Source organism: Carassius auratus, chromosome 22 (assembly GCF_003368295.1).
Source record: "Carassius auratus strain Wakin chromosome 22, ASM336829v1, whole genome shotgun sequence".
NCBI lineage: Eukaryota > Metazoa > Chordata > Actinopteri > Cypriniformes > Cyprinidae > Carassius > Carassius auratus.
The window spans coordinates 8,255,383-8,283,029 of NC_039264.1; the positions used below are offsets into that span (position 1 = coordinate 8,255,383).

The following is a 27,647-nucleotide window of genomic DNA, read 5'->3' on the forward strand; positions in this document are numbered from 1 at the left end:
AATAACAGATAACAAGTCAGACATTCGACTAACATAATTACTGATGTTAACACAGGAAAAATGTGTAATTAACGGGTTAATAATTTATACGGGTAAATAATGTTTTTTTGTTTTTTTTACAATAGTGTAATAACATACAATAGCTCTCATTATAACGTTAGTCTAAAACGTTAGCAGTTAATGTTCTACATTTCTGTTTTGAGCTGCACATGCTGAATATGGCCAGTAGAGTGACGCATTTGATAGCAAGTTTTTAAAGAGCCACACAGATGGGAAATCAAAAATTACCTGTATTACAGTGTATGATGTAGCTGTCCATCTGTGTAAAGAATGTGCAAATAATTAAACCAAAAAGTACACGATTTATAAAGTTATTGGCTTCTAAAGTAAGGAGTCGACTCTGAATCGCTGAAACGAGTCGTTATAGATTTCAAATCTTTTGCCCATCTCTATGTACGTCACTAGGAACACTTTGCATAATAATCTCTGCCTACCGTCTTGGGAGAAACGGAACTCTGCCCTGCCCCTAGGCTGTAGCAAAGTCTGATTGTGCAGAGATTGTCCCCCCAGCAGCGAACCAGCATCTATGTTTTTTAACTGGTCTTAGCTCAGTTTTATACATTTGTGGATGTTTTAATGAAGTATTTGTATGATTAAGTAATGTTAGGATGTACCGGCAGCCAGGTGTAAATAAGACAATAGGGAACAAATTGCACAGTTCAGAGTGGTTTTAATCCCCAGGGTGCAAAAATAGTTCTCCAGAGTGTGCAATGTAGCAATAGTCAAAAACAAAGCAAAAAATAGCAAAACAAAAAAAAAAGTTATTTACAATATTCAAACAAATGTAAATTTGGCTATGCCAATATCTAGGCCCAAAAATACAGGTGTAATTCAGCCTCTCCATACAACCCCCCTCTCCCCTGAAATGGCTGCCTTTTAAAGCTTTGGCTCCTCCTATATTTGGAACATACCATGTTAAGGGGGGGAATTCTATAATTTACAATCAGGTGATAAGATAAAACCATAATAACATCATTATAGTTTGGCTTTACAACATACATCACCTATATCTATAACAGTTTAAAATGCTCAAAGACAATAAAGATATGACTTACAAGGAAACACTTACATACATGGTGTTCTCCCTCCCCTATGAGGTCAAAACCGGATGGAGAAATCTGCCATGAGCAAATGTTAGCTTAAATATGGCTACTTCCCATGTGGACAAGTTTGCCAAAGTGAGGGGTACAACAGAAGGTATGTCTAGCTGTTTGAAATGTATTGAACTTACCTTGATAATTAAATTCAATGAAATAAACACTTATGTAAAGTATTCTGGTCTTTTTTTCTTGTGCTGAACACTAAACATTTAAACAAATAACATTTAACAGACAAAAACAAAACTAACTACTTGAGATGAAAACTGGGATGTCACAACACCAAAATTAGCGCTACACACATACAACTATATAAGGATGGTATATTTTTGCCGGCATTTCGTTTGTATGTGTAATGGTGGAAAATGTTTGTTGTGTGCACATGCCCATACTCAATCCCTTCACAATAAAAGTCCTATGTCGCAGTCAGTCTGTGACAAGTAATATTATTTATTGTTATTGGCCTGTTTAGCTGAGCCATCCATAGAACAAAAAAAACTGTTATGTGGAGGGTAAGGGAGGAACTCATACGCTGACAGGAATCACTACACAGAGGGTTTATTCAAGACAAAAAGGGGAAAACAAAACCCACGAGGGGGAAAACAATGACTAAGGCAGAGACTAAATAACTAAACACAACTGGGTTGACACGATAAACAACGACTCTAAACACTAGAACACTAACTACAAACAAAACACTCACGAGTAACACAACGACTTCTTCTAGGGGTAACAATGGTACAATATCTCACAAGCTATCAATCACAGGAACCATGCAGAAACATATATAGAAACAATGAACCGACAAAAGACAGAGCACACTAGGGGATATAAATAGGAGAACTTATTAAGACACAACAGGTGGCACAGGTAAGGCAATCACGACAAAACTTGGATAACAAGGGGGCGGGGCAAGGGGACGAGACAACACAAGCACATGGCCCAAAGACAAGGCCATTGCTTGTACACAAAACACGGGTCTGTCATGATCCTGCCTCAAGACTAGAGGAAAGTCAGGACATGAAGGCAGAATCATGACAAAAACAAGCTCCTGAAAATTGATTAAAGAACACATATTATACAGACACTTGATATTTAATGGTATTAGATAATGACTTATTTGCATTTGATAGATTATATTTTCAATAAAACACTTGCAATGGGTTTGTAAAAGCTGTTTTATGCTTGTTTCGACATAAGCTTTTCTTACATTTACACAGTTTTGACCAGTAGGCATTAGAAGTGAGTTGAATTTTTAATGCTTTGAAACAGTGAATCATTTTGCAAAGCTTTGTTTTCCCATTACTAGCATGCATTTATATTAGTTGTTGATTTCAGATGCTTTCTAAAGTGCACCGCAACTGCTACAGCAAGCACCAGCCAAGTATTTGAATGCTGAGCAGCAGCTCAAATCATCTTTAACTTTGTTTGCTGTACGGAGACATCCAATATTGAATAAACACCAAATTTATTAGTCTATTGATTATTATTATTATTATTATTATTATAACCATATATCATATTTTGAATAAAATATAACAACACCTGTACCATCTAGAGGTAATTACAGAACTTTATCTTTACTTTGAAACAACTGGTTAAAATGCACTGATGATGCTCTTGTTCCTTTCAAGTTTCTATTCTTTTATTCACTTATGTTGTTTGAGTTCCAAAACCCAAGATGCACTGTGATCTGTGAAACCATGATCCAGACTAACATTTCCAGACTAACATAAGCCGGTCTGTCTTCTGCTCCAATTTCTTTCTATGCTTTAAGGTATTAAGATACTGTCACAGTGTCTGGGTTGTATTCCCTGGGAATCCACTAGGTGTCCTCCTTCCCCACGGTGTCTGTCACTTTATTAATCACATTCCTCACGTCCTCTGCCTAGCCCCGTTGCATAAGATGGCCGCCAGCCCAGCCTCACGAGACAAGATGGCCGCCAGATCAGAGCCACAGCCCAGGATGGCCGCCGGTCCAGCGCCACTGCCCAAAATGGCCACCGGTCTAGCGCCACAACCCAAGATGGCCGCCAGCCCAGTACCACAGCAAAAGATGGCTGCTTGCCCAGCGCCGCTGCACAGGATGACAGTCACAGCTGACCCTCGGGAGTCGAGTCAGGTTCCAGTGGACCCTCCAGAGTCGAGTCAGGTTCCAGTGGACCCTCCAGAGTCGAGTCAGGTTCCTGTTGACCCCCCAGAGTCGAGTCAGGTTCCTGTTGACCCCCCAGAGTCGAGTCAGGTTCCTGTTGACCCCCCCAGAGTCGAGTCAGGTGTTCGTGGACCCTTCAGAGTCAGGGCTAGTCACCGGTGACCTTCCAAAGTCAGGGCTAGTCACCGATGACCTTCCAGAGCCAGGGCTAGGTACCATGGACTTTCCAGAGTCAAGTCTAGTCACCGTTGACCTTTCAGAGTCAAGTCTAGTCACCGGTGATCTTCAAGGACAGAGTCAAGTCACCGGTGATCTTCAAGGACAGAGTCAAGTCACCGGTGATCTTCAAGGACAGAGTCAAGTCACCGGTGATGTTCAAGGACTGAGTCAAGTCACCACTGATCTTCACGAACAAAGGCAAGTCACCACTGATCTTCATGAGAAAATACAAGTCACCAATGATCTTCATGTACAAATTAAAGTCACCAGTGATCTTCATGTACATTTGCAAGTCACCAATAATCTTCATGAGCAGTGTCAAGTCAGCACTGATCTTCTGGAATCCAGTATAAACACCATGGGATTACCAGAGTTTCGTCCTCCCGTTGGTCCGACCACAAGGATGTGGTGGTCTTCTGCTCCACTCTGTCCACACGGTTGTGGTGGTCTTCTGCTCTGCCCTGGGGGGCTTCCGTACTGACGAAACGGTTGTGGTGGTCTTCTGCTCTGCCCTGGTGGGCGCCATGTGATGTCCTTCATGGACTTATGTTTTGTGTTTTTCGTTTTCTGTTGTGTTTCCTGTCGGTTCCCCTCTGTTAGCCTGGCCCTCTGTCCCTCCCCCTGATCCTCCTCTGCTCCACCTCCCTCCTGGTCTCCCTGTTTTGTGTTTACACTTCAGGTGTCTGTTTCCCATGTTTCTTTCCTGGCCCTCCGTCCCTCCCCCTGAGCCTCCAACTGTCCGCCTCCCTCCTGGTCTCTGTTTTATGTCTGTCGTGGAGTGTCTAGGAGCCGCTCCGTAGAGGGGGGGGTATTGTCACAGTGTCTGGGTTGTATTCCCTGGGAATCCACTAGGTGTCCTCCTTCCCCACAGTGTCTGTCACTTTATTAATCACATTCCTCACGTCCTCTGCTTAATTTGCACCCAGCTGTCACTAGTTACTAATCATTACACTCGGTCTAATTCCCATTAGCGTTTGTCTCTCCTTGTGTATTTAACCCGGTCTGTCTCAGTATGTGTTATGGAGTCCTTGTTAATTCATGTCCTTCATCTTGTTTGGTTTGGTTTTGTCTGGTATCGACTCCTGCTTGGACTGTTTATTCTCTCTGGATTATTCCTTAAATAAAGACTTACCTGCAATTGGATCTCTCACCGTGTATCCTTGTATCACCGGTCGTGACAGATACGAGTCATGTGTAGTGTTGAGAGTGTTACATACAGATATAATAAACTGAATTTCTCCATCCGTGTTTCCTCTTACATTCCTCCAGCTAAAGAGATCGCTCAGACAGTCGATCAGGCCATCAGTGGAGACTTCATGGGGCGGTTTATTGTCCAGCCCAGTGGTAATGGAGAGCAGAACATGATGTATATGACTCTACCTGTCATTGCCACTCATTATCTGGACAGCACCAGTCAGTGGGAGACGGTTGGCATCGAGCGCCGCAATGAAGCTGTTAACTATATCAACACAGGTCAGCAGGACACAATAGATACATAAATCCTGATTACTAAATATTCAACAATATTACTGATTATTGATATTGAACGGAACCAAATCATCTCTAAACTGACCTCAGCTGAACAATGACAATATTATTGATCTCTGTTTGCATTATTGAATCAAATGATATTATTTTTGCTGCTTATTCCTGTGAAGCTGCTTTAAAACGTTCTGTATTGTATAAAGCACTGTATAAATAAATAAAGAATAAATAATTATAAAGAAAATAAAACATATTGATGAAGAAGCTGACTATGATTTTGAATTAAATTGTAAAGTACTCTCAAAAGATACACCCTTGAAAAGTTCAGACCAAAAGCAGAAAAAAATGTGCAGATAATGAACACATAAATATTCTGTTTTTTTTTTAAAATCCTTTTTGTATAAAGGTTATCAGCGGCAGCTGGGTTACCGTAAATCAGATGGATCCTACGCTGCATGGACAAACAGACCGAGCAGCACATGGTAAAGTCATTTTGATGATATTATTTGTTTTTATGTTTCATGCCTATTTTCCCCTGTATTACATTTTACATTACGTAAATGTAATTTTTTTATATAGTAATAATAATAATAATAATAATAATAAATATCTGTTTTAAATGTAATTCATTTCTGTTCTTCTGCTTGTCTGTTAAAGGTTGACAGCATATGTGGTCAAAGTCTTCAGCATGGCCTATGACTCTGCTTTTATAGAGGAAGATATGCTCTGCAGCGCCCTCAAGTGGCTGATTCTTCACAAACAAACACAAGACGGCTCCTTTAAAGAGGATTCAGCTGTCATTCAGGGAGAGAAAGATGGAAGAAAGATGGAATGAAAGTGAGCCAGTGATTTATTTCACTGTGGTTACCACTCCTAGTAGTAAAGCATGACATTATCTAAAGCACAAATAAACTAAATATAACAATATGCTGACTATATGGAATAAGACTTATTTACATGATATACCAGACCAGCACACTGCACTTTATTCTACATTAATGAACAAATGATTACTGAATGTGTAACACATGGTTCGCATGAGTGCTAGAAATCCTTGAAAATGCTTGAATTTTAATATAGTATTTTCAGGGTTTGAAAAGTACTTGAAAATGATTTTGAATAGGGTTCTTGAAACTGCGAATGCATTGGTTTCATAATAATTCATCTTACTGGATAGTCCACTTTTTAAGCTTCAGTCACATTTTCCGTACACTGAGTTTGGTCACTGCATGTAATCTGAAGATGTTGTGTTGCAGTTTCTCCCATTTATAACATGAGTGAGCTGTCTGTGTATATGTATCTTTGCTGTCGCTTACAGGCAAATCTGCAAGCTCTGTGTGTCTCTGTGTGAACAAATAGTTTTATCTGATAGACTGTAAACAAACTCAAACGCACGCAACGCTCTCAGTGATATAAAAAAAAACAAAAAAAACAATTGTGCAGCATCTAATTTGACCAAAAAATACAAATGCAGTGTTGTAAATGTCTTTTTTTATTATTTTATAATTTAAATTATGCAATATTACATGCTTTAAAGCACAATATCATCTGATTTAATGTGAGGAAGTATATAACCATGTAATTTACCACAGTTGTAAAGTGCATGTTCCTTTAATCTGCTTGAGTTTGACTTTGTAAGAATCCTAAACACACACTCTCTTTCTCTCTCACACACACACACACTCTGTCTCTCTCTCTCTCACACACACACACACACACACACACACACAGACTGTTTTTGTGATATTCTGTTTATTTGTGCTTTATTCCAGGGTGACATACAAAGCAAAGACGCTGATGCCTCTCTGACAGCTTTTGTTGTGATTGCTATGCAAGAGGCCAGAGAGATCTGTGCTGGATCATTTGCTGTAAGTGAATTAGTTTCACCACGTGCAGGTTTGGTGCTTCATTGGCCACATGCTCTCTGACTGGATCATTTATGGGCCCTCATGACAAAGTTTTCTAAAGAATTGAGATTTGTACATGTGACAACACCACTGAGTTATATTAGAGAATTGCTCATGAAATCATGAAAAATATTGCCACCTCTCCACCAGATTCATATTCCAGATGAGATCTTCCATATATGTATTACAGTAAGAAAGAGCTCATTCTGAAATCTTTATCTGAAAGATTTCTCTAATATTGTTTTTATTCGTAAAGTAAGCCAACTCCAATATATCGCTTATCCTATCTGAAAAGTGTTACGCCCCGTCTAGGGGTAGAGCGTAACATGGGAAAAAACAAGCGTGAACCATAAACTTCTTTTGAATTTTATTTGGGAGTTCACTTTCAGGAGCTGACAGTGCCAATATTTGAATAATAAACAAAATGTTCTAAATATTAAACCCTCTAAATTACCTATCCAAAATTAAAAATAAAAATACAATTCTCTTAACCTAACTACCTAATCCAAAAACAGAGACCCAAACGTTACAAAAACAAAAGGTGGCATCTAACTCCCTACTTTCCCAAAACTATTTACAATATTCAAAATAAGATTTACAAAGAAACATCAAGCTCAGAGGAATATCCAACAAATGGGGGTAAAACAACACAAGCACCGTACAAACAGCATGGTTCACAAAATGGCCGCCCCCCCCCCCCTAAAGGAAATGCTATCATCTCTTTTAAAGGGGTGAAGACCAATCAGAGGGCAACAGCAATGAGTCTGCAGGAACCAATCAGCAGCAACCTGGGCAGACACACACACAAACCAAAACACAAAAACTATAGGGTCGTAACAAAAGACCATTAACATTACATTACAACACAACAGTTTTTCTCTAATACAATGGCTGGCCACATTTTCTACTTATTGATCACGTAACATTTAATCAATATTTGATCCAAAGTCACATGTGGCTGCTAAATCCGTAGTGAGGTTACTGTAAGAGCCATTATGGTCTATTGTAATTCAGTTTTTTACCACTGGGTGGAGTGTGGGCCTGGATGAATATATAGGTAGGTAAAGAGTAAGAGAGACAAGGTGTGTAATCAGAGGGAAGCACAACATTTTTTGACTGTGTTTGGAGGTGATTATGTGGCAGCATTCAGTGTTATCATAAGTGCATTGTGCAGCAAAACTGTGAGTTAAAATGACCAGTACAAGCGGTGATGAATAAATCAGATAAAGCTGACTTTGTAGGACAATGTTTTGTTTGGATCTCACGCGACAAACTATCCTACAACACCTCAAGTGACAAAATGATTGGTATTCATATCACTATAGTTACATATTGTAGGACTATTTCACCAGATACTTGAGCTTGTAATTGCCGAATGACATGCTTTTAGAAAACATTCCGTCGAGGAACAAAGTATGCTTGTAAAACCTCAATAGCTTCCTTCATCATCTCTCCTTGATTTGGCAAAGTATAAAATAATCTCTGACCTTCTGTGCCCAAACAATGAAGAAGTAGAGCTTTCTTTCGTGGCCATTCATCTCCAGATGCTTTAACGACCAATAAAATAATTCCTGAACATCTTTAGCCAAACATCAAAGGGTATCAAAGGCTCACCAGGATATGGCAGAAATGGCGTAGGAAATGAAGCAACTGCAGCCATTTTTCATTCATAATGGTAAAATCCTCATCCCCAATTTTGTAGTGTTTCAAATCCAGGTAAGCATGAAGAGTCAGATTCTAGAAGTTATATAATCAAAGATTTATTCGCATTAAAGTCCAACAACAAACACAGCCTGCATGCCACATGGTTGCTCACATTGAGTTGTTCTTCTTCAGCTTTAATAGGTACCAACTAGTAACCCATAGTGCCCTCTTCTGGTGAATCAGTAATATAAGAACACAACATATTAATCAGTGGGACAATATTCATACAATACTATTATAACTTATGAATAATTTAAAGAGGTCACTTGCACGTCACAGCAGTACAAATTATGTGTCCAGCGACATCTGATTCAAATATGATGATAATTAACAGTGAGTGGTGGTTTCAGACATCACTTTTATAAGACTTTTATTCTGCCTGAAAGAATGAAAAGACCCAGATGAAGGCGGAGCGATTCTACCAATCAGATGAAAGCAGCATTTCAGCCCCGCCCACAAGTGCGAATGAAATATTGAAGCCACAAACAGATTTGTAAACCTCAAACGAAAAATTAGAAATCCAGCCAAAATCTTATTTTCCATTTGTTAAACTAAATGGAAAAACGAATAGACGAGCCATTTTTCCATTTCTTGTTATATCGTTCCAAATAGGAAATAAAATGATCAAAACGTACACGGACCAAGAACAAATGTGTTTACTCGCCGTTCTCAATCAGATAACCACTAAACAGCACTGTGAGAAGCTTTTGAGTTTGAAGATGAGCTCTCCGATACAACAGAAATGAGGAGAAACACAGTGTAACAGTGTTAGACTTGGATTTTTACTACTTTTCAATCCACAAAATAATATTTACATTGGATTAACTGTAGCAACACTAAACCTACCTTATTAACACAACAATTATTAAAAACTCGTTAAGCAATTGATTACGATGTGATATTTGATGAAGAAAAGCAAATTTGGAAAAAGATGGATTTGAACCCAGTGGATTGTATCAGTCGCTACTCCCCGATGCATTACTCTCCAACTCACGCCACTGAAGACGTTAATTATTGGCGTCAAATGAGATCAAATGAGCAAGACACGAGTGTGTTTATTCTCAACTTTTTTCTTGAAAATAAATGAGTTTAATCTCAACATTTCACTTTTTTCTCAAAATTTTACGATTTTAATCTTGAGAGGTTTTTTTATTATTATTGCTTTGCCCTAATCGTCTTCCATATGAATGTGTGTAAAGAAAGAAAAAAAAAGCAATATCCCATTAAACAGAAAACTGCAGTTACCAGAAGAAGAATCATGTCGATGAATGGGATCTTTTGAATAGAGCCTGTAAAGGTGATGTGGATTATGGTAAACACACATTCTCCTTCCTCAGACATTGAGATCCAGTCTCACAGCTCTGATATAACACCAATATAACATGACTGTTTGCCAGTTTATAAAGTCCCAGTGGTGGGGATGGATCTGAAACAGCACTCTGACATCTATGACATGAAGGTGGAGCTGGTGCTGAAAGAAGGTACACTTTATTATTAATTTGTGTCCATCAGTATACAGCTGGCACTTATTAATTTTACTATTATTTTCTTTTGTGGAATATATATGTAAATGTATTTTATGTTAAATATCTTCAGATCAATACTAAATAAAATAAACCATGCATTTTGTATGATCCCTCATTATTTTGGTAAATTAAGTAAGATTTTACAGATTCTGCAAGGTGTATGTAAACTTTTGACCTCAACTGTACTTACATCTGTACTTTCTTGTTTATGTTGAGAGAATTTGCGCAAGAGCAGAATTCAGTTGTTTCAGTGATGACTCATATGAACTCTTCTAAATGGCCATTGCTTTCATAAACTCAACAGAATCGTGTGTGATTGGTTATAATATGCAGCCCTGTAAAAACGCAGAAAAATAATCATGGTGCAACATTAAGCAGATCAGAAGTTTAATGCTGCAGTCAACACTTTTAATTTCATATAAATTTTATTCGTGACAGCCATAATGGATTTAGTTTAACTGTACAACGGCATTTTTGTCCACGCGAGTTGCCATAATTTCTAAACGCGGAAACCAACAGCACAGAGCCATTATTTCAAATTGGAATTTCTCTGGATTTATTAATCCTTGGGAACTTTTGGGATAACGTAAGTAAATAACTGCATGAAATATATAATGTTGTGCAAGTTGTTTTTAGATATTTTATTTTGAAAATCGTACATATTGTGGTTCCTATAATACACGCGGCACAATGCCACACAAGGTGCAGCGCAAGTGTGTTTGCTAGTTTCGGTCCGGCGCCGTTTGCATTTTCCCATCCAGCGCCCTTTCCCATCCAGCGCATTTGCGCTCATTTGTGCGACCATGGGCGTGCTGGTCTACGAAAAAGGTGTGTTCAGGCACATTGCTATTTTAAGGAGCTGAAAATAGACCAGGTTTGAGTTGCTCTATGGCACAGTCTATGTTATTTAAAGAGCATGTTAGCATTAGCATAGAGCATGTTAGCACATATATATAAATGCCTACATGTCATAATAGCTTGTCATCGCATGTATCAGAATTAGGCTATCTATTTGCTCGCACACGAGCAGCTCCGTTTCATCTCGAAGACGCATTCTGTCTTTGCGCTTGCAAAATTTCATTGTGTAAATAGCATATTGATCATGGCACGAGTGCTACTGGCTCTTAAAGGTTTATGGAATATGAGACTCTGATTGGTTTATTGTACGTTATGCCCATAAAAACACCCATAACTCATTAAGAGAATAGGTACAACCCGTTTAGACCATGCGCCAGGGAGCACCAACCGTTTAAAATAGCAAAAGTGGATTTGGACACGCCCTGAGTGCTCCTGTGCCCTTTACACTTTGCTTTAAGATCGTTAAAATAGGGACCTGTGTCTTTAATAGCATTCGTGAAAGCAGGTGTTGACACGTGCTCTAGAAAGCTTCATATAAGCCTAGCATCTGCTCTATTTTTCTATGTAAGTAATGAGCAATAAAAATGTCCTTGTGCTCCTTTAAACTAAAGCTGTGTCATAACCAAGCAGAAACCTCCCACTCTCTCTTGTGAAGCCAACAAGGAAGTGACTAAAACTGTAATTCGTCGACTGGCCGCTAGAGGCTGGCTCCAAAAGTGAGATGGTCCCATAGACTCTCCATGTTAAAATGTCCAACATTACAGCAGATATTTGTTTTTTACAGCCAGGTTAAACATCTTTTTTTTGGTCTATATAGCTAATTTTGCTCTTCCGTTTAAATGATATTAAGCCTTAAATTTCTGCATAATTAAGGGTGTGGCCACATTGAGTGACAGGTTCATTAACGGTGCGGTACCACAATCGAGCTAGGTGGGCGTGGCTTCAGCATCCAGCTCCCGCCTCTTTGCCCATTTTCGTTTATATGGGAGTGATGCACTGATATGCTGCCAAGATGGCGATGGCCTGCTACTCCCACTTTAAGCTTCAAAAACACTCTTTGGAAGCCTATAGTTAACGTCACGGACACAACGTCCATGTTTTAATAAAGTCTATGGTCAAAACCCCCTCACACAAGCGCTTCTTAATGTGGATGTCTGTTCTTGCTACAGTCTCTGCTATTTTTTTCCTGATGTTCGTCTTTAGTTTCATTTTCTAATTTGTAACAATGGTCCGGGCCAGTGCTGTCACCTTGTGGAACAACGGCCCTGATAGCACAATTACTTAGGCATAAGGTATTAGGTATATTAGGTATTAGGAATATTACTTGGGTGTAGGGTCATCTGTGGCTTAATGGTTAGAGACTAGGACTAGTTATCCAAAGGTCGCTGGTTCGAGTCTCGGTGCTGGCAGGAGTTGTAGGTGGAGGGAGTGAATGAACAGCCCTCTCTTCCACCCTCTATACCTATGGCTGAAGTGCCCTTGAGTAAGGCACTGAACCCCCAGGTGCTCCCCAGGCGCTGGATCTATAGCTGCTCGCTGCTCCAGGTGTGTATTCACCTCTCACTGCTGTGTGTGTGCATTTGGATGGGTTAAACGCAGAGCACCAATTCCGAATATGGGTTACCATACTTGGCAAATATCATGACTTTCACTTAATGAATTGCATCTTTTTTCAACTATCTTGAAATGTCGCTGACACTTGGGACATCTTGATGAAATTGTCTCCTGTTCGGTCCCATAGGTACTGCAGAGGATCCTGGATTTCTCGCTCGTCCCGGTTGCAGAGAACATTTAGGATTGGTAGAAGGCAAGTCGTACCTCATCATGGGCAGATCTGTTGACCTGCCAGAGGTGGGAGAAGGGAAGTTTTTAGTACTTCCTGACCTACAGGATTCTGCTCTTGCACAGAAGGACCCACAACTCATTAAAATTTAGGATGCAACAAACCATCAGATAAAAAAATTGTGTGATATTATCTAGAGCTAGATAATTTTTCTCATATAGTGTGACATTCACATAGAATTCTTGCACGAGTCATTTCTGTAAATGACTCAGTAAATCATCAGCTCAGTGTCTGTTAGTGTGATGTTAATGATTATTTATACCAAAATGGATTCATATAGTTTCTATAGTCTGTGTCTGCATTCACTCCCTCCACCTACAACTCCTGCCAGAAGAAACAGTCGAGCAACATAGAAGGACAGCAGCTTGTGAGTGTTTTGTCTTGTTTTCTCATCAGACTAGTGTGTGATCATCATTGCTAGGAAAGTTTTTTTTGGTTTAAATTGTGTGTGTCTTACCGTGCTTAATACGTGCTGAAAGTGGCGCTTGGTTTTGCGTTTGCCTATCGCGGGACTGCCTGGTTTCGATCTGCTAAATAGTGAGGCATGGCCAGCTGACTTCAATCACAGGTAATCAGGCTAATACAAAGCACTAGGTTTCACCGCGGCAGCGGTCGCAGCAACCCTCGTGTGAACCCTCCTCGAGTGAAGACCGACGAGTGTAAAGACAATCGACTCTACCTGCGCAACTCCACCGAGCAAGGACACCGACAGGGCATTTGAGTATTGCTTTTCTCTCTTTTTTTTTCTTTTTTTTTCCACTCTTTGTATAGTTTGTTCTCAAATATATCTTACACATGTAGTCACTATGTGCTTTCAGATTTCTACTATCACTACTAACACTCGGAGAGCACACTATGTACTACGCAGGAAGGCCAGTCTGACAAACCTACGCCATGTCCCTCTGACCTCTACTACTATGCTCTCTATTCCAGTTGGTCTCTGGAACTGCCAGTCTGCAGTTAACAAAGCAGACTTCATTTCTTCTATTGCTACTCATTCCGGTCTCAACCTCATGGCACTGACAGAGACTTGGATCAAACCTGAAGATACTGCCACCCCTGCAGCCCTCTCTACTAGTTTCACTTGTTCCCACACTCCTCGTACCACTGGGAGGGGTGGAGGTACGGGTCTCCTTATATCCAAAGAATGGAAATTTGATCTTCAGTCATCACCTACAGGTAGTGGTTCATTTGAATCACATGCCATTACTGTAACCCACCCTGTTAAAATCCATTTATCGTCCTCCAGGTCAACTGGGAAACTTCTTGGAGGAGTTGGATGTGCTGCTATCAAACTTTCCTGAAGATGGTACTCCTCTGGTACTGCTTGGTGACTTCAACATCCACCTAGATAAACCCCAGGCTCCTGACTTCAAAACTCTGCTCACCTCATTTGATCTCAAGCTAATGTCCACTACAGCGACTCACAAATCGGGCAACCAACTTGACCTCATCTACACGCGCTGCTGCTCTGTGGACACCTCTTCAGTTGCTCCACTGCACACCTCTGATCACTTCCTCATTACTGCTAACCTAGCACTTACTCCTGAAGTGGCACACACTCCAACGCAGGTCACCTTTTGACAGAACCTACACTCACTCTCTCCATCTCGCCTATCTGCTGTGGTTTCATCCTCTCTTCCACTATTCTCTCAGTTTTCTGCTCTGGACACGAACAGTGTTACGGACACTCTTTGCTCCACTTTAACATCTTGCTTGGACAACTTTTGCCCACTGTTGTCTAGACCAGTACGCACTGCCCCATCTGCCCCCTGGCTGTCCGAGGTTGTCCGTAAACATCGCTCTAAACTCAGGGCTGCAGAGAGGAAATGGCAGAAATAAAAAAACTCTACGGACCTCAGTGTGTATCAATCTCTCCTCTCTTCCTTCTCTGCAAATGTCTTCACAGCTAAAACATCCTACTACCACAACAAAATTAACAGCTGCAGTGATGCTCGGACACTCTTCAAGACTTTCTCTTCTCTTCTTAATCCGCCGCCTCCACCTCCTCCATCGACTTTACAGCGGACGACTTTGCAGCTTTCTTCACAAATAAGACAAGATCCATCAGTGACCAATTCTCCACACCGCAGACTTAGGAAAACTTCACAATGACCGACGCACCCTCTTTCTCCTCCTTCTCCCCACTCTCAGAGATGGACGTCTCCAAAATTCTCCTGTCCAATCATCCTACTACTTGTCCACTTGATCCTATCCCCACTCACCTCCTTCAAGCGATCTCTTCTTCAGTCATACCTTCACTTACTCACATTATCAACTCCTCTCTTCAATCTGGAACATTTCCCTTAGCATTCAAGCAGGCTCGGGTAAGCCCACTGCTCAAGAAACCATCTCTAAATCCAGCGCTTCTTGAAAACTACAGACCGGTATTCCTTCTTCCATTCATTGCAAAGACACTTGAGCGGGCTGTGTTCAACCAGCTTTCTATGTTCCTTGGACAGAACAACCTCCTGGACAGCAACCAATCTGGCTTCAAAAGTGGCCACTCAACTGAGACGGTTACTGAAGCCCTGCGACTAGCAAGAGCAGCTTCAAAATCCTCGGTACTCATCTTACTGGACCTGTCTGCTGCTTTTGACACTGTTAATCACCAGATTCTCCTGTCCACCCTCAGAAAGATGGGAATCTCTGGAACTGCTCTCCTGTGGGTTAAGTCCTACCTCTCTGACAGATCCTTCAGTGTCTCTTGGAGGGGTGATGTTTCCAAGTCACACCACCTTGCTACTGGGGTTCCTTAAGGCTCAGTACTTGGACCACTTCTCTTGTCCATCTACATGACATCTTTAGGATCTGTCATTCAGAAGCATGGCTTTTCTTATCACTGCTATGCTGATGACACCCAACTCTACTTCTCATTCCAGCCTGATGACCTGACGGTAGCTGCTCGCATTTCAGCCTGTCTGAGTGACATTTCTAGCTGGATGAATGACCATCACCTTCAGCTTAACCTTACAAAGACTGAACTACTGGTGATTCCAGCTAACCCATTGATTCATCACAACTTCTCTATACAGCTGGGCTCGTCAACCATAACTCCTTCGAGGACAGCCAGAAACCTAGGAGTTGTGATGGATCATCAATTAAGCTTCACTGACCACATTGCTACAACGACCCGGTCCTGCAGGTTTGCCTTATACAACATTAGGAAGATTAGACCCTTCCTGTCAGAGCAAGCAACCCAACTTCTTGTCCAAGCTCTTGTTCTCTCCAGACTGGATTATTGTAATGCTCCCCTGGCTCTTCCTGCATGTACTGTCAAGCCTCTGCAAATGATCCAGAATGCAGCAGCGAGGGTTGTCTTCAATGAGCCAAAAAAAGCTTATGTTACTCCCCTCCTCATCAGGTTACACTGGCTACCAGTAGCCGCTCGCATCAAATTCAAGGTACTGATGCTTGCCTACAAGACGACCACTGGCACGGCACGGCACCAACTTACCTAAACTCACTGGTTAAATCCTATGTGCCCTCCAGAAGTTTGCGCTCTGCAAGTGAACAACGCCTTGTGGTGCCATCCCAAAGAAATTCAAAATTACTCTCACGGACCTTTTCCTGGACTGTGCCCTGCTGGTGGAATGATCTCCCAATCTTAATTCATACAGCTGAGTCTTTACTCATTTTCAAGAAACATCTAAAGACTCATCTTTTTCGCCTGCACTTAACCTACTAACACCAGTACTTTTCCTTTTCTTGTCTTTTTCATTTAATAATAAAAAAAAAAAAAATTAAATATACCTGGCTATGCGTTCTTTACTAGACTAACTGCGACTTGTCATGGCACTTGTATACTGTTGTTGTTCTCTTGTTGACCTGACTGCTTCTATTGTTCTCATTTGTAAGTCGCTTTGGATAAAAGCGTCTGCTAAATGATTAAATGTAAATGTAAATGTAATGTGTCTGTTGTTTTAGTCTGCAGTATGTTTTTGGAGAGAAGACCTGGGTTGAATACTGGCCTACGAGAGAGGAAAGCCAAACTCGAGAACACCGGGAAAGATACATCGTCATCAGTTACCTCCATAATAGCCTTCTCAGTTATTGATGTAATGTATAAATGTAGTATAACAACATTTTCTTTATTACAGGAAATGTAAACACCAAAATTTGCTGGTGTAATTCCATCTTCATGCACAATTAATTATGATGTGTTTAATCATGTAGTTCATGAATTCCTATTTTAAAATGTAGTTTTCAGTATTGAGCCCCCTTTGGGTGTTTGATTGACAGGCGATCTGACCAATCATAATGCAGAATCTGCCATTTTGTCTTATAAACAAACCAGTCAGAGTTAATCGATTAAAATCAATAGAGATGAACTTGAAAATGGGGTAGTGACATCTTTGCACAGTTGGGAAAACACTTTCTGATGTTCATTCATGCTTGAACTAAGACACTACAGCAATATGTCACTATACAATATGGTAATTTCTGCTTTAAATTCTTTAAAAAAATGACAAAATTTGAAAAAAAATTTTATACAGTATTGTTCAAAATAATAGCAGTACAATGTGACTAACCAGAATAATCAAGGTTTTTCGTATATTTCTTTATTGTTACGTGGCAAACAAGTTACCAGTAGGTTCAGTAGATTCTCAGAAAACAAATGAGACCCAGCATTCATGATATGCACGCTCTTAAGGCTGTGCAATTGGGCAATTAGTTGAAAGGGGTGTGTTCAAAAAAATAGCAGTGTGGCATTCAATCACTGAGGTCATCAATTTTGTGAAGAAACGGGTGTGAATCAGGTGGCCCCTATTTAAGGATGAAGCCAACACTTGTTGAACATGCATTTGAAAGCTGAGGAAAATGGGTCGTTCAAGACATTGTTCAGAAGAACAGCGTACTTTGATTAAAAAGTTGATTAGAGAGGGGAAAACCTATAAAGAGGTGCAAAAAATGATAGGCTGTTCAGCTAAAATGATCTCCAATGCCTTAAAATGGAGAGCAAAACCAGAGAGACGTGGAAGAAAACGGAAGACAACCATCAAAATGGATAGAAGAATAACCAGAATGGCAAAGGCTCAGCCAATGATCACCTCCAGGATGATCAAAGACAGTCTGGAGTTACCTGTAAGTACTGTGACAGTTAGAAGACGTCTGTGTGAAGCTAATCTAGTTTCAAGAATCCCCCGCAAAGTCCCTCTGTTAAAAAAAAGGCATGTGCAGAAGAGGTTACAATTTGCCAAAGAACACATCAACTGGCCTAAAGAGAAATGGAGGAACATTTTGTGGACTGATGAGAGTAAAATTGTTCTTTTTGGGTCCAAGGGCCACAGGCAGTTTGTGAGACGACCCCCAAACTCTGAATTCAAGCCACAGTACACAGTGAAGACAGTGAAGCATGGAGGTGCAAGCATCATGATATGGGCATGTTTCTCCTACTATGGTGTTGGGCCTATTTATCGCATACCAGGGATCATGGATCAGTTTGCATATGTTAAAATACTTGAAGAGGTCATGTTGCCCTATGCTGAAGAGGACATGCCCTTGAAATGGTTGTTTCAACAAGACAATGACCCAAAACACACTAGTAAACGGGCAAAGTCTTGGTTCCAAACCAACAAAATTAATGTTATGGAGTGGCCAGCCCAATCTCCAGACCTTAATCCAATTGAGAACTTGTGGGGTGATATCAAAAATGCTGTTTCTGAAGCAAAACCAAGAAATGTGAATGAATTGTGGAATGTTGTTAAAGAATCATGGAGTGGAATAACAGCTGAGAGGTGCCACAAGTTAGTTGACTCCATGCCACACAGATGTCAAGCAGTTTTAAAAAACTGTGGTCATACAACTAAATATTAGTTTAGTGATTCACAGGATTGCTAAATCCCAGAAAAAAAAAATGTTTGTACAAAATAGTTTTGAGTTTGTACAGTCAAAGGTAGACACTGCTATTTTTTTGAACACACCCCTTTCAACTAATTGTCCAATTGCACAGCCTTAAGAGCGTGCATATCATGAATGCTGGGTCTCATTTGTTTTCTGAGAATCTACTGAACCTACTGGCAACTTGTTTGCCACGTAGCAATAAAAAATATACTAAAAACCTTGATTATTCTGGTTAGTCACATTGTACTGCTATTATTTTGAACAATACTATATATATATATAATTTCTGTCCCCCTCACTTCTGAAAAGATGGCTACACCCCTGCAGTTGAGCTCAAGCTTTTGTCATTTAAGGCCGTGCTCCTGGGTGCGCTTACTTCTATCAAGAGGATTGTGAACCTGCAGGCATTTTCAGTCACTGATTTTTGCCTTGAATTTGGGCCAGCTGACTCTCATGGTACCCTGAGACCCCAGCCTGATTATGTACCAAAAATTTCCCACTGCTCCCTTTCGGGACCAGGTAGTGAACCTGCAAGCACTGCCCTTGTAGGAGGCAAATCACAAGGTGAGCCATGCCCCTTGGGAGTGTGAGCTCACTCCACTCAAAAGTTGCCCCCTCTCTAGCAGATATCTTAGGGAGACCCCTAACATCATAGCCGTAACTTCTTCCCTCTTTCAAGGATTGATGGTTACATACATAATATAACTGATATGTTCTTGGGGTATGGAGGACATAATGACATTTGCTGTAGTTAAGGCTCGTATGCACCATTTTTTGAGGTGCCAGTTCATTATAAATATTGGATCTTCTGTTTAAAGAATATGCATATTGACATTTTTTGTTATTAAAAAAATAGGCAACTTTATTTTGGAACAAAATTAACCATTTGTGTTCTGTTAGATGTGTTTTGACTACTTTTTCTATGTTGTATCATTACAGCTGTGTCCAAAACCGCTCCCTATCCCCTATATAGTGCACTATTTCCGGTGTACTGTCCAAATTCTGATTTCCCTACATTCATTCCCTACATCCCTTCACTACTTTTTACTCACAATCCTCTCTGATTTCAAGTGTACAAACAATATGCACTCACTGAAGCACAATTTCCCATAATCCAATGCAGAGGAAACTGACGAGCTGGAAGAGGGAGTGAGCTAGTTAGGGTGCCCTATGATCTTTGTAAACTTACCTGAGCTCGAAAAAATTTATGTATTATATTTACGTGTTTATTTTTGTTACCAGTATCTTGATATTTGTAATATAATTTGAATTATTATGAATGTATTAAGCTTTCAAAACAGATTAGGCCTAGTAATACGCCATCGATGAAACCAATATTGCTGGGGGTGCACGAGTGGATGCCTGCTGCTCCATTACAGCCCTTGCCAATGACAGAGCTTCCCGCTGTTCCATTCCGGCATGATCCAGAGCTCCAGCTTGTTCCACTAACCTCCTCTGCATACCAGCAAACTCCTTCTTCAGCTCCTCCAGTTCCGCCATTTTTCTTCTTGCTCACAGACCTGGGACAGAATACTACAAAAAGCAAAGATCAGGCCAAGTATGATCCTGTTCGTGACGCCAAATTAATGTAGCGGAACATTTCACTACAATGTAGGGGTGAGTTTAACTTCTGCTACAATGTATCTTGGACTAGGGAAATTGCAAGAGCTAGGTCTCCAAACCCTAGTACATTTGAATCCTTTACTTATTTACTTAAGTATGTTTTTATCTGCCTTAATAAGTATGCTTCTCTCTGTAGTAGCAGCGACTGATGAGGATTGAGGCTCTGGAATTTAATCATGTACACGATAGCTACCCAGAGTATAATGCGTTGATTAACCCCTCTTCCTCTCTATCAGCACACAAGACAAGAGGAATGCACCTACTCCAAGACAGTGTTTGGTAAACACAAAATAAACAAAAATAACAGAAAATAAAAAAACACAACCTCTTCCTTTGTGAATTGACCGATGAAAGTGTATGAAAAACAGAAACAGATTTTACTTATATCAAACTTGTGTTCAAAGTCTCTTTGTTTACTGCTGGAATCCCACAAAACAATCAGAAATAAAAAAACTCTGATGATGTTCAGTTAAACAAACATTTCTAAGTAAATTTTTACATCTCACTTCACAGTATTTTTTAAATGACAATCAACATACCCGGGTATAAACTCAATATCAGTCTTTTACCTCACCACAGAACTGGGCTGATGTTGGGGCATCCTTATATGGCAGGGTAATCAGTCAATCAATGGACATCTGTTAATATCAAGTATTTTCCTTTTAAGAAGGAAAAACAAGAAAGTAAATTTCTGAGAAAAATCTAAAATCTAAATCAAAATCGCTGACCATGTGAATGCTTCTCGTAAACAGGAAAATCTTGCATCAATGCACAAAAAAAAAAAAAAAAAAAAACCCAGATGTAGTTTTGTTCAAAAGCAAGCACTGTTCTCAGTTCATAAAGTCTATTCAAGTATCAATATAAAAACTCTTTTAGAGAAAAGTTAAACATAATGCTAAGTCCCAGATTACTGGTTTAACACTCAAACAGGAAATTCAGTACTGCCAAAAGAGCATCATGGAGTCTGCAATGCCGTCCACGTCCACCCAGCAGCAGTAACGTGTCAAAAACAGCATGTGAAGAATTTTCTCAAAACAACAGCATCACAAGTCACTCATTCAGAAATCAGCTTCATTTTACAGTACCTCAGTTATCTTCAGACGGAGGCAAACAACATCTCAGCAAATGCAATTAGCAGCGCCTTCTCGTATTGGACAAACACACAGCTCGGTTCCACAGCAATCACGTCCTCTCATGATAGGACTCGCAGCAGCACGAGCTCGGTCCAGCCCCTTATCAGCTCACCTCCATACTCGTCAAATGCTGTTCCCGAAAAAACAAAGGAACTGCGAGAAATGCCTTTATTTCTTTACTCTTTGCCTCTCTGGCACTCTCCGTTCGAACGTCGCGCGCACCTCTCCAGCTTCCCCTATTTTCTGCCCCTCCTTATCACTTCCGTTCCACCCACATTCGTTCCGGTCTCAGCTTTTGATGTCTCTATTTGTTTTCTCTGTTTCTGCTGTAACTAGGATTTACACAAGCTCCAGTCTGGATCCAGAACACCTGAGAAGAGATGATGCTGACCCTCAGAGGACCTCAGATGATGCTTACCCTGAATCAACAAACAGAACTAACAATTATTGCTACAAGTGTGATTGCATTATAAAATGATTGCTCTTAATAGTGTTCATCGTTTGGTTGACTACGTCTTGTATAAATGTTTCTGAAAAATCCTGTCACATGCACACAAACTGACAGTCACCACTGATAAGCTACTACTAAATGCTGTAGAAACTTAATTTTCTGCAAAGCTGCTTTGCAGTTATTTGTATCGTAAAGAGCGCTATACAAATAAACTTGAATTGAAATTTGAATTGAATTGATTGAAGCATTTCCTTTTCAGTTTCTTCCATTGGCAAAAATAGGAAGAATAGTGAACAGTTCAGTTAATAATTACAAGATCCAATTACAAATTTATTAGAAACTCTAGCTCTAGAAGTAAATCCATCAGAAAAACAACAACATAAAGTATGTTATGTTGTATTAGTGTTATGATTTTGGCAAAGTTAAAGCTTCTAAGAAGATCTGTAGTGATAGTGTGGCCACTAGGGGTCAGTAGCATGACACTTACCGGCAGAGAATGCAGACTGAGACTGAGTATATGCAATGTGTTGTTGCGGTTCTAGCTGACAGTGAATAAAAGATAAGTTTTGTCATAAGCTGTTTTTAGACTAACTGGATTTAGACATAAGCTGGATCCAGACTGTAGCTTGTTTTAGACTAACAAGATAGATTTGAGTTCTGAAACATTACAGGATGTTTTTATAGTACAATAACCTCTTATATGTCAAACCATCAAATAAATTTTGCTCCGAAGACAACAAGATGCTGTGCCACAATTTGGCGCTGTATTTTCAGAAAGACTGAAATTTGTATTTTGTGTATTTTCCGCACTATAAGGCGCACCGGATTATAAGGCACACCTTCAATGAATTGCCTATTTTAGAACTGTTTTCATATATAGGGCGCACCGGATTATAAGGTGCATAGAATCAGGGCCGTATTAAGACAGTGTGGTGCCCCTTGGCACTATACCTCAAATAACCCCCATAACATAATTAAGGTGATTTCTCAAATCTAATATAATTTATTAACTTGTCCAACTACCGTATTTTTCGGACTATAAGTCGCACCTAAGTTTAAGTCGCATCAGTCCAAAAATACGTCATGATGAGGAAAAAAAACATAAGTCATACTGGACTATAAGTCGCATTTATTTAGAACCAAGAACCAAGAGAAAACATTACCTTCTACAGCCGTGAGAGGGCGCTCTATGCTGCTCAGTGGTAGACTATAGGAGCACTGAGCAGCATAGAGCGCCCTCTCGTGGCTATAGACGGTAATGTTTTAACTTTAACTTCAATGGTAAACAGGGAGAGCAAGCGAGAGTGAAGTCAATAGCTTCTCTGTCATTGTCGTCCTGAGCTCATTCTTCACTCGTTTAAAAAAAAACTTTCGATCCCTGGAACATTTTGAAATGTAGCTAAACGTCTAGCGTCCTGGTCTTTCTTTAACTTTCTTTTTGCAAAATCTCTAAATTGACGTCTGTCCATTTTGATTCATTTTCTCTTAAAAATATGACACATTTGCGCCGCGTACCTTTTGTGGACCAACTCAAATCTGACAGATTGGGGACGGAAGAGGGGGACTGATAGTGGTCATGTAATCTTTATTTATAATTTATTATTATTAGGTTAGTGTTCATAAACGAGTTATGTATGGTCTTTTAAGAATTTCAAGTTAATAATAAAACAATTTACGAATTTTTTTTAAAGCTTGTGTCATGTGGTGCCCCCCAGTTGTTCTGAATGGTTGGTGCCCCTTGGCACTGGCCCAAGTGCCCTTATGGATAGAATAGAAGATACTGCAGTCAAATGTTTGACTGGGTTTGCGTTATGCATCCATTAGATGGAGCTGTGCTAAAGGGACTGTAAACATTTTGACAGATAAATTCATATAAAGTGCTCCGATTATAAGGTGCTCCAGATTATAAGGCGCTCTGTTGTTTTTTGAGAAAATTAAAGGCTTTTAAGTGCCCCTTATAGTGCGAAAAATACGGTAATACATTAACATTTATGCATTTAGCAGACGCTTTTATCAAAAGCGTCTTACAGTGCATTCAGGCTAACAGTTTTTACCAAACATGTGTTTACCAGTTTTTACCTAACATGTGTTCCCTGGGAATCGAACCCACAATCTTGCACTGATAACGCAATGCTCTACCACTTGACCCACAGGAACACACGATGTTGTGCTTTTATTATGTTCTCACTATTGCTTTGTCTGTTATTATAGATTGTTTAGTATTTACTAAGTATTTACTCATTTGTTTTAACATAAATCACAGCAGCGTTCATATGTGAAGGACGTAGACTGTCAAACATACAGAACTTTTAGACAATCATAGCAGTTTACTTTTGAGTCAACAATCCACCTCACCTATTCAAGATAGCGTTCTGATGAGGGGGTTGAAAACAGGACAGAAAATAGCCTGTAACTTCCAAATAATTACATTTAGTCATTTTGAAATTGTTTTTTTTATGTAAAAATCTTTATCATTATAAGTGGACAAAATATAAAAAAGGCAGGTCATGACCCCTTAAAATTATTGTATAAACATTCTGTAGTCTACAATGATAATGCTGTCAGCTAGAGTGATTCATTTCAAAAAAGACATTAAACAGATGCTATTTTTCAAAGAAATTTAAAAAGTACTGAGGCAGCCATTATAAATATACTTATTACCAAACTTAAGAAAACTCATTTCATCGCAGACAGCATTTCCCAGAAGGAAAAGAGAGGCAGGTGGTTATAACGATCATAATGCTTTATTACTATGTAGTGTAAACAAGCATTTGAGTATAAATTGAATACAATTCTGGATTTTGTTTCTCCTTGATGTGAAGTCAGTACATAACATTTAAACTGTATATTTTGTAAGTGTTATAAGTGCCACATGTTTCCTATGTTTTTATGTCAAGAGACTATTATTTTGAATGATTTTCTATACTCTCGGTTTATATTGTTATTTTATATTGAGAGATGGACAGAGGAAAAACAAGTGTGTTACACAAAATCATCACACACTAGTGCAGGACCACAACCCTTGAAAAAAGAAAATATGTGGTATACTAGCCATTAATAAACTGCTTTATGCATACTGAAAAAATACTAAATAATATATTGTGCTAGTATATTACAATTTATGAAATAATACATACAGAATGAATGCATCAGGTGTTTCAATAAAACAATTCCATGTATTATTTTATATGCATCAAATCAGCGTTTGCAATATATCGAAAAATATAAGCACTGGTTTACCATATATGGAAAGCATTATTTAATATACAACGCATTCCCATATATTTGTTTCATAAGGGAACACTGTCCACTTATTTATGTTTATTTGAATTCATTGTATGGTGGAGGAACATCTGCAAGATGATGATGAACGGAAGCGCAGCTGGCCACAGGGATCTGCAAGGAAACAAAAAGCGAATATTATCAATTAAAAAAAAAACAATCTATAAGCTGATCATATATGTAACTGTTATTGCACCCATTACGGAGTGCTTTACATGTTTCCAATACATGGACAAATCAACCATAAATTCAAAGAATGCTTTTCATGGAATTTTACTCAAACTCAAATTATTTATATTTATTCATTTAGCAGACACTTTTATCTAAAGTGACTTACAAATGAGGGCAATGGAAGCAATCAAAAACAATAAAAGAGCAATGATATATAAGTGCTATAACAAGTCTAAGTTAACATAAACACAGTACACATAGCAAGGGCTTATAAATAATGTAATAAATAAAAAGAAAACCAATAGAATAGAAAAATAATAGAGCAAGCTAGTGTTTTTTTATAACTGTATAATAAAAATAAAACAGAAAGAATACAAAAAGATTAGAAAAAGGAAGATTTTATTTTTTAAAGAATAGAATTAGAATAGTGAGTGTTAAAGTTAGAGGGTCAAATAAAGATGGAAGAGATGTGTTTTAATCCGATTCTTGAAGATGGCTAAGGACTCAGCTGGCCAGATTGAGTTGGGGAGGTCATTCCACCTGAAGGAAACATTTAATTTAAAAGTCCGTAAAAGTGACTTTGTGCTTCTTTGGGATGGCATAATCAAGCGACGTTCACTTGCAGAACGCAAGCTTCTAGAGGCACACAAGTCTGAAGAAACAAATTTAGGTAAATGGGTGCAGAGCCAGAGGTAGTTTTGTAGGCAAACATCAATGCCTTAATGCAATTTTATGTGATACGCTTCGATACGCTAATGTTTTACGTTTTGAGAGAAGAGGTATGACCTCAACATCCTGGCTAAATTTGCCCATTGCCATCTGATCATCATGGCCTCCTAACAATCCCCATTTCTGCTGATTGGATTCATTACTCTGTCTCCTCTCCATCAGTAAGCTGGTGTGTGGTGGGCGTTCAAGAGCAATATGGCTCCCGTCGCATCATCCAGGTGAATGCTGCACACTGGTGGTGGATGAGAAGATACCCCCAGACTATGTAAAGCGCTTTGAGTGCCTAGAAATGCACTATATAAATGTAATGAATTATTATATTATTATTATTATTATTATTATTATTGCATTGCAATAGTCCAGCCTGGACAGAACAAGAGCTTGAACAAGGAATTGTGCAGCATGTTCAGAAACAAAGGGCTTGATCTTCTTGATGTTGAATAAAGCAAAACTGCAGGATCGGACAGTTTTAGCAATGTGGTCTGAGAAAATCAGCTGATCTTCAATCATAACTCCAAGGCTTCTAGCTGTTTTTGAAGGAGTTATGGTTGATGTGCCTAACTTGATGGTGAAATTGTGATGGAACGATGGGTTTGCTGGAATCACAAGCAGTTCTGTTGAAGGTGATGGTCCATCATCCAGGAAGAAATGTCTGTTAGACAAGCTGAGATGCGAACAGCTACCGTAGGATCATCAGGATGGAATGAGAGCTAGAGTTGAGTGTCATCAGCATAGCAGTGGTATGAAAAGCCATGTTTCTGAATGACAGAACCTAATGATGCCATGTAGACAGAGAAGAGAAGTGGTCCAAGAACTGAGCCCTGAGGCACCCCAGTAGGTAGATGTTGAGACTTGGACACCTCACCTCTCCAAGATACTTTGAAGGACTTAAAAAAAAAAGCAGCGGACAGATCAAGCAGGATAAGTACTGAAGATTTGGATTCTGCTTTTGCCAGTCTTAGAGCTTTAACAACTGAGAGCAAGGCAGTCTCAGTTGAATGTCCACTTCTGAAGCCAGATTGGTTGCTGTCAAGGAGGTTGTTCTGAAACAAACTGTGAAAAAATGCAGAGACCGTGTTGAACACAGCTGGTTCAAATTCTTACCTCTGAGCTGTTAAGATCGTGGAAATCATTTGGCTGTGGTGCTAAAACTTGAGCAAACTGCACCTTTGGGGAAAAATACACATGTAATGTTTTATACCTTCTTACTGTGAGATGACATACATGCAAAAACACTGACAAACAGTTTCATTGTCACGGGAATAAGAAATTAGAAATAAATGCATCCCAAATCATTGTTTGTTTAATTGAGACTCCAAGAGGTAATGGATGGTTTACTATTTCCTGTGCAGATCTGTGCATATGTTAACAGCTACAATTACCCACAAAACATTGCACTTTAAATTAAGATTTGATTAGAACTACAAACATGCATTAAATGTATTAAAGGGGTCCTATTATGCTCTTTTACAAAGACTTGATTTTGTATCGGAAGAGTACTAGAACATGCTCTCATTCTTGATGTTTCGAAAAAAACGCATACTTTTTCACATAATTCACATT

At 39.4% G+C, this 27,647-nt stretch overlaps 3 protein-coding genes across 4 annotated transcripts in view; 2 read left to right on the forward strand and 1 right to left on the reverse strand.

The window, feature by feature from the left end:
• The first annotated feature begins 1,205 nt into the window (after positions 1–1,205).
• LOC113040479 (complement C3-like) lies at positions 1,206–6,941 on the forward strand. The gene is made up of 5 exons (XM_026198806.1): positions 1,206–1,257; positions 4,798–5,001; positions 5,420–5,495; positions 5,671–5,825; positions 6,781–6,941. The coding sequence occupies exons 1-5, from the start codon at positions 1,206–1,208 to the stop codon at positions 6,939–6,941; spliced, it is 648 nt and encodes a 215-aa protein (XP_026054591.1).
• A 1,608-nt stretch (positions 6,942–8,549) lies between these two features.
• LOC113040480 (complement C3-like) lies at positions 8,550–12,943 on the forward strand. Its single transcript, XM_026198808.1, has 5 exons — positions 8,550–8,554; positions 8,623–8,636; positions 9,856–9,936; positions 10,022–10,105; positions 12,750–12,943. The coding sequence occupies exons 1-5, from the start codon at positions 8,550–8,552 to the stop codon at positions 12,941–12,943; spliced, it is 378 nt and encodes a 125-aa protein (XP_026054593.1).
• An 11,681-nt stretch (positions 12,944–24,624) lies between these two features.
• LOC113039579 (membrane-spanning 4-domains subfamily A member 4A-like) overlaps positions 24,625–27,647 on the reverse strand; it is a 60,662-nt gene continuing 57,639 nt past the window's right edge. For both annotated transcript variants that reach the window (XM_026197495.1, XM_026197497.1), the window contains 2 exons: positions 27,189–27,251; positions 24,625–25,298 (listed from right to left, as the gene is read on the reverse strand). In XM_026197495.1, the coding sequence (XP_026053280.1) occupies positions 25,224–25,298; positions 27,189–27,251 (138 nt within the window). In that variant the 3' untranslated portion in view covers positions 24,625–25,223. The remainder of the gene's footprint in view (positions 25,299–27,188; positions 27,252–27,647) is intronic.